The 7,922-nt window shown below is 44.8% G+C and overlaps 1 protein-coding gene across 3 annotated transcripts in view; it reads right to left on the reverse strand.

Annotated features, from left to right (window-relative positions):
- Window positions 1–539: 539 nt before the first annotated feature.
- GLYAT (glycine-N-acyltransferase) overlaps window positions 540–7,922 on the reverse strand; it is a 9,694-nt gene continuing 2,311 nt past the window's right edge. For all 3 annotated transcript variants that reach the window (XM_027861304.1, XM_027861306.1, XM_027861305.1), the window contains exons 3-6: window positions 4,532–4,639; window positions 4,234–4,360; window positions 2,948–3,122; window positions 540–1,180 (exon numbers count right to left, since the gene is read on the reverse strand). In XM_027861304.1, coding sequence (XP_027717105.1) covers window positions 700–1,180; window positions 2,948–3,122; window positions 4,234–4,360; window positions 4,532–4,639 — 891 coding nt within the window. In that variant the 3' untranslated portion in view covers window positions 540–699. The remainder of the gene's footprint in view (window positions 1,181–2,947; window positions 3,123–4,233; window positions 4,361–4,531; window positions 4,640–7,922) is intronic.

Below are 7,922 nucleotides of genomic sequence, written 5' to 3' on the forward strand. Positions count from 1 at the left end.
TTAGAACTAGGAGAGACTTTAGAGATCTTCAAGACTCCTCATTTTACAGAGGGGGAAACTGAGGTCCATGGAGCAGCAGTGAAAACCGTCATGGATTAAAAATCAGAAGACCTGGGTTTCAGTTCCAGCTCTCCCATTTACTACCTGTGCAGCCTTGGGCTGCACCTCTCTGGGCCTCAGTCTCCTCATCTGTAATATGAGGGGGTTCACTTAGATGTGCTCTGAGGTCCCTCCCAGTTCTGTGATCCTGGCCCTAGTCTGCCCAGGGAGGTGGGCAGCAGAGTTCCAGTCATTTGACTCCAAAGGAATCTAAGGCCCACCCTCTGGGTACCAGGACAGTCTAGTACAGGGAGATAATTGCTGCTACCAGCTCGGGATCATTTAGAACTGGAAGGGACAGGTATTTACTGTGGAGTCTGAAGCCTCCTTGACAGCACCCTCCCCCTTTATAGGGGTCTAGTATCTCCCAGGGACCTCTAAACTTTTTCTTAACAGAAAGACCAGGTAGGAGGGAAAATGGGAAGAAAGAGAGCCCATGGTCATGTTATCATGATAAGATTTATACAAGGAAATCAGTGTGTCCTACTGTAGAGCTTGATGCTCTACAAGGAGAGGACCATCCCTTACATATTCTTAACACTCCATCCATCTATCCATCCACTATCCCAGATTGCCCTGGAGAAGGAACCTATGCCCTGCTCAGGAAGAGCCCGAGTCCTTGCTCCCACTGCCACCTTCACTCTTGCTCTGGCTTTCACTCTCCTTGGGTGTAGAACCCCCGAGGGGCTCACAGTTCCACTGTTGCCACGGGTAGGGTGCACGAATGTGTTTCAAACTATCGCTCATCTGCTGCATGTATTGGTTGTCCTTAGCAACGTGGGAGTATACAGGATAGCCCATTTTGTCCGCAATCTGGACATGGTGGTAGATGACACTGGATATCAGGCCCTGCCCTCGATACTTGGGCAGGGTTCCTGCCATCCTCATTTCTCCTGTCTGGTCTGTTAGGTTCCAGGACACTGGCGTTCCCTCCGGCCCCAGCAGACAGTAACTGGGGAAGTGCTGGATACAACGCTGGATGAATTTCAGGCTCCTCTCATTTCCCCCAAAGCTCCAGAGGTCGTTTACTAACGACGCATGCTCAGCTTCCAGTGATGACATCTTAAATATCTCTGTGTTGCTGTTGAGGAAAAAGAGAAAACTAAACATCACCGACAAGTCAGGCACATTAGGTCAATTGCAGATCATGTGGCCCACACCATAGCCACAGTACAAACCTAAGTGCGAACCTCAGTTCAGGCACTTGCTAGTTATGAGACCTTGGGCAAATCACTTGACCTCTCTGGGTATTGCTTTCCTCATCTGTTCCCTTGTGTGGGACAACTCTAATAATTGTGAAGTTTTTCTTTATATTGAACCAAAATTCCTGCGACTTCTACCCATTGGACTAAGGTCCCTTCTAACTCTACATCTGGGAGCCTGGAGAAGAGGTTGTCCCGTGGTCCTGAACAGCTCTCCCCCTCTCCCTCACCATCACCCTTTGTTTAAAATCTCCTAGCTTCGTTCAAGGTGCAGATCAAATGTGCCTCACTGCCTGGAGAAAGTGGCAAGCCTGTGAGGTGGCCCCAAAGGTTCTGCTCATCTCATCTTTCCCCTGGCTTGATTCTCTGTCTTCTGTGTAATCCAGTCTTAGCAGAGCACATGGCCTCATTGGGTTCTGTTTGTTACCTTTGCCTTTCCTTCCTTCTCTGTTTCTGTCACATTCTTCTGGCCTCTTTGAAACAGTTTGGATTTCTTTTGTGTCTCTCACATCTGTTTTTTTTTTCCCTCATTTTTTTTTCTCTTCAAGCAATTCCGTTCTTTCTAGGAACCCTTCATTCTCCCTGACAAATCATCAGTCATGCCTCATTACCTTTTCTTCCAGGCAGAAGAAAAATGTGTCTTTCATAGACATTTAGTTGTTACTTGGCACTGGCAGAAACAAACAGAGTGAATCCTCAGGTCAGATCCTGAGTTCCCCCAACTAGAGACCTTGGGTTAAATCCCACCTGATTCTGCTTTTATGTTCTTGGATTGGTCGACTTCCCTGGGCCTCAGTTTCCTTATCTGTAAAATGACAGAGGTGGACCCCTGTTTCAGCTCTCGGTTGGAGTCAATAGCCCCTGAGGTCCCTTCCAATTCTGAAATTCTGTGATTTCTAGGGTTAACTGCAGCTGCAAAGTTTACTCTACCCCGGAGATCGATGGCTGAGGCTCCTGACTACATTGGGCTTTCCTGTCTTCCCCCCTGCACCCACCTTTTCAGATGACTTCAGTAATCATCTTTCTTTCTTTCTATTATTTTTTTGGCTAGGCAATGGGGTTAAGTGACTTGCCCTGGGTCACACAGCTGGTAAGTTTTATGTGTCTGAGTCCGGATTTGAACTCAGGTCCTCCTGAATCCAGGGCTGGTATTCTATCCACTGCGCCACCTAGTTGCCCCAACATTAGTCTTTAGAGGTAAATATGCAGCGGCAGTATAGCTCCAATAGGCAATGTGAATATCCAAGCAAAAAGTGAAAAAGAGAAGATAGATGAACAAATTCCAAGATTTGTCCCCATAGAGTCTGGAAATTATTGTATTTATAAGATGGTCATATAATCTCTACAAGGTCAACAGGAGATGTCAGGGATAAGAAAATCCCAGAACAGGGGGAAACAATGTATAGCACTTGTGGGAACACAAGAGTAGGAAATGCCAGAATGCCCACTGCTTTGTTCGTTACCATGCTAGAAGTCCTCACTTTAATCAAATGGGGACAGGAGAGGATTGTTCTACCTTTGAAATGGAAATCAGTGGGAAAACAGAATTTGACATAGAGAAATTCATTTCCTAGCCAACTAGGCCACAACACATCTTCTACAGAGTAAGGAATACCTGTGCATGACTCAGCTTTTAGACAACTTACATTTGTTTATTTGGTTTTTCAGTTTTGGTATACGATTTATCCAAATTGTGCTGAGAAGGTGCATGTCTCTTCATTGTTTCAGAAACCAAATAGAGATACCGGTTTGTCGCCCTGACCTGGACTGATTTTTCCTCTGTGACATTATTGATCACCTCGTTTAAGCCAGACTGTAGACCTATAGGAGAAAAAAAGAAAAGGAAAACTTGCACAAGTGATTATTCAGACACAGAGGAGAAACGTTACCAGCAGAATTAATGCCTGAGGGAAAGACCAATGCATGGTCTCACAGAGGGATCCTGGACATTTCAGAAAATGGAACTGGCTCCTCACCTTGGAGGTGAAGACATTCGACTAGGAAGAATCACAGGATCTCAAAATCAGGTGAGACTTCAGAGACCATCTCTTCACCCTCATATATACCTGACTGAATCCTCTCTACAGCATCCCCAGCAATGACCATTCAGCCTTTGCTTCAAGACCTCCAGTGATGGGAAGCTGGTTACCTCTCACAACAGCCCATTCCACTTTCAGACAGCTCTAATTCTTAGGAAAGTTTCCCAGAGATTAGGCCTAAATTTGCCTCTTTGCAGTGATTGCTCATTGTTGATAATTCTGTCCCCAGGGCCAAGAAGAATAGGGTGCCTATTCCACATGCCAAGCCTCCAAACGCTTGAAAATAGCTTTCATATTCCACCACCACTTCCAATCCCACCCCAAACTTTTTATTCTTCAACCTACATATCCTCAGGTCTCTCAACCAGTCTTTGTGATGGAATGATCACAAGGCCCATAGCCAACCTGCCCTCTTTTCTCTACATGTTGCCAATCACCTTCCAAGAATGTGGAGGGGCAGCTAGATGGTGGGGTGGATAGAGCATTGGCCCTGAAATCAGGAGGACCTGAGTTCAAATCCGGCCTCAGACCAAACACTTGACACTTACTAGCTGTGTGACCCTGGGCAAGTCACTTAACCCCAATTGCCTAAAAATAAAAAAGAAATAGAATCAAGAATGTGTAGAACAGAACTGGACATACTACTTTAAGTGTGGTGTGACCAGGCCAGAGTACATGGGTGCTATCACTTCCATAATCTTGGACGTCATGTCTCCTTTGATGGAGTCTAAGATGACCTTGGCTCTTGTGGCTGTCATGTTGGCCTGCAGACTCATATTGAGCTTGCTGCCCCTAGAAACTAGAAAATCTGATAGAGCCAAAAGTCAGCCTTATTAAATGATGACTGGAGAAGAGTTTATTGACTGGCTAATGCAAATCCATGACATTCTTACCTTGAATCTGCAGGTGTTGCTTCCAGTTGATGACATCTGAAGACTTGAGGACTTCCTGACAATTCTGGAGATCCTTGGAAAAAACTTGGTAGGTGTTGGTATAGGGATCTAAGTCATCGGTCATCTCCTGAGCCGGTTGGAAAAAAAAAGGAAAGAAAGCCAGTGATCAGAATGTAGGAAGAAACTGGAGCACTGGGGAAAGTTGTTGACCAGGTAATAATACAAGCATTCTAGCTCGGCCACTGGTGAAGTGAAAGGGAGTGAGCTCAGCCCCTATGAGATAAAACAAGCGGTTTACCTGCTCTGGAGGCCGGATGATGACAGTTCTAAAATCTGGCCACCTGTCTACCAATGCTTCCAGCTTGAATGGGTTTCCATGGTTCATATGGAAAACGGTGCCATAAACCTGTAGAAGTAGTCCAAGAAAGCCAGAGAGTCAGTCCATTGGGCAGGGGCAACCGAATCAGTCTATTAACGTTTATTATGTGCTTACTATGTACCAGTCACTGTGCTAAATGCTACAGATACAAAAAAAAAAAAAAGGTAAAAGACAGACGCTGCTCATGAGGAATTCACAATCTAATGGGGCAGACGACATGCAGCTAGCAAACAAGCAAAATGCAGTATGAATAAATGGGAGATGGTCAATTAAGGGAAGGCACTGGAATTAAGAAGAATCAGGGGCAACCTGTAAAAAAGTCTGAAGTCTGGTGATGGAGTATCTTGTTTGAGGAACAAGGAGATCTCGGAGTACATGGTGAATGGAAACAAGAAGAAATGAGATTGATGGGGTGTAGGGTATGAGAAGACTGAAGAAGGGCATCAGATTATGAAGGGCTTTCTATACAGGAGACTGGAGGTGATAAGGAGCCATTGGAGTTGACTGAGTGGAGGTGACACGATCAGACTTACACTTCAGGAAGACCCCTTTGGTAGCTGAGTGGAAGACAGGTTGGAGTGAGGCAATGTGGGGCAAGCATACCAAACAGCAGGCTACTGCAGTCGTCCAGGGGGAGAATGAGAGAAAACACAGCCAGTGTTGGAAAGGTGGTCAGGGAGGCTTTGCCATCGGGAGGGAGAAGTTAATCGATTTATTCAGAGTCACAAAGATACTAAGTAGCTGAGCCCAAACTTGAACTTAGGTCTTCTGGCTGAGTCTCATGCTCATTTCCAGTGCACAGCCCATTCTGGATTGCATTTGTAGATGTGACCTGCGTTCTGGAGAGTGGGCAGTGTTCTACTGAGAAGCATTCATGCAGGACACTGAATTGGATAAGAGACCTCAAAGTAAGGTACAGCAAGCAGATCCCCATGTTACAAGGAGGAGGCTCCGAGCTCAGAGCCACGAAAGGACTTGTCAGGGGTCTCAGAACTTTGAAGTGGGAGAGGCCCCTCCTGAATGGTAGTCCCAAACTTGCCACAGGTCCTTGCTGAATGCCACCTCCAGAGCCACTTGAGGGGAGCAGTGGGGAAAGGTAAGAATTGAATTCCTGAATCCACTTCAGTTCAGTACACATTTATTAAGCACCTACTATGTGCTAAGCACTGGGGATACAAAGTCAAAAGTGAAAGTCTCTACTCTTATGGAACTTAGATTGTCTTGAAGGGATAGTAAAAATACTTGGCTTTTATATAAATTTACATAATATCATAGATAGAAGAGACTTCAGCGGTCATCTTGTCCAGAGGTATCAAACACCCAGGCTGGTGGCTGTCCAAACCAGATTAAAATGTAATTGGAAAATATTTAACAAGATAAAAATACAAGAAGCATCATGTTCATTTGGTTTTCTAAGCCCATATGGCCCTACAGAGACTGGATCCTTATGTATGGTTTGGTGATTCCCACATCCGCTTGAGTAAGACACCACTGATCTAGTCCAATCTGTACTTGAATCAATCAACCACCAAGTATTTATTAAGCACCAACTATGTGGCAGGCATTGTTCTCATTGTGGAGGAGGAGAGAATACAAGATCAGAATGGTCAAAACCAAAACCAAAACTTATTATACACATAATAAGAAACCAAGCTGCCTGTAATAGAGACCTGCAGTGTCACGGTCAATCCGCATGTTCTTTTCTATTATGAACATGAAAATGCCCATTTGTTTGCTGTTGGTTAAAGTCAGGAGTTTTCAAAAATAAAAAGAAGATAAAAGGGAGGGGTTGGAGCGGAGGGTTGGTGAATTCCTTTTCAGTTATAACACCTGTTATGTATGGTTGTCTGATGATGTGCAAAAGAGAGTGGTAGTGGTCATGTGTCTGTGAAGTGGGGTACAGGAAATGAAGAGAAGACAAGGGAAGGGAAGGAAGGAAAGGGAATAAACATTTATTAAACACTTGCTACATGCCAGGCACTGTACCAAGTACTCTTATTAATATTATCTCATTTGATCCTCACGACAAACTCTGTAAGAGAAGTGTTATTCTGTCAGTATCCCCACTTGACAGTTGAGGAAACAGAGGCAAATGGAGGTTAAATGACTCGCCCAGGGTGACACAGTTAGTAAGTGTGTAGGGTTCCTGACTGGAAGCCCAGTGCTCAGTGCACTGCAGTGCCACCTAGCTGTGAGAAATTCCAAAGTGAGCACTTGATTACAACTTCATTTGTCCAGGGAGGAGAGCTCTGGAAGCATTGCCCAGGAATCTTAAATCTTCTCTTGGAGGAGAAAGGGCATAATTTCCAGGGAGAGGGGACTATTCCAGAGCCTGAGTCAGGCCCGAATGGAGTCCGGGTTGGCAGGGATCCAGGATAGAACGAACAGAGAAGACCAGCAAAGGAACACTTTGAAATAGGATGTTTCAGATGTTAGAAAAGTCAGTGACTGATAGGGATTTATTCTGCAGTAAGCTGCAAGTCAAGTTGTATATAATTGGGGATTCAAAGTCTCCACTGGCCAGTCACACACAGGAGGGAAGGATTTTCTAAACATGTCCAGGGCAACCTTATATTATGGACTGTCAGGCTTGGGAGTAAGGAAGACCAGGGTTCAAACTCCATCTCCAGCACAACATGCATGTCCCTTAACCTCTCATAGTGCAAATAAGTATAATATTAACCTCTCTGAGTCTCAAGCAACCTGCTAGGACCAGGAGATAGAGAGGTTTCAATTTTCCCTATAAGGAGTTCTCACACTTGGAGTTGCCCCAGTTTGTTTTACGTATCATCACAGGATCCTAGACCATAGAACTGGGAGGGAGACCTACAGATCATCATAACCCAACCTCCTCATTTGACAGATGAGGAAACTGAGGCCTGGAAAGGTAGTAACTTTCCCAAGAATGCATAGTTAGGAAATCATGGCCTTTCGCTGTGTTTTCCCAGGGTGTACAAATCCCTTCCTGGGTTCTTGCTTCTAAAAATGAGCTGAGCTGACAGCCTAGTATACTAGAAATCATACTTAACTTGTGAGTTCAAACTCTGGCTCAGGGGAAACATCTACACATAACAGTTATTCAAGTTTAAAATGCATGAATATTTTTAAGGGTTAATAGCTAGCACTAAGACTTTTGGAACACCCTATGATCCACGATATATACAATGAATACATTGTGGTTTTGGGAGGGAAGCCATGAGCAGCTGGGAGCTGGGGTTAGGAAAGGTCTCATGTAGGAATTGTTAATTGGTTGTCTATGGATATGTGTGTGTGTGTGTGTGTGTGTGTGTGTGTGTGTGTGTGTGTGTGT

The sequence above is a fragment of the Vombatus ursinus genome, unplaced genomic scaffold, assembly GCF_900497805.2.
Source record: "Vombatus ursinus unplaced genomic scaffold, bare-nosed wombat genome assembly UNPS02014662.1, whole genome shotgun sequence".
NCBI lineage: Eukaryota > Metazoa > Chordata > Mammalia > Diprotodontia > Vombatidae > Vombatus > Vombatus ursinus.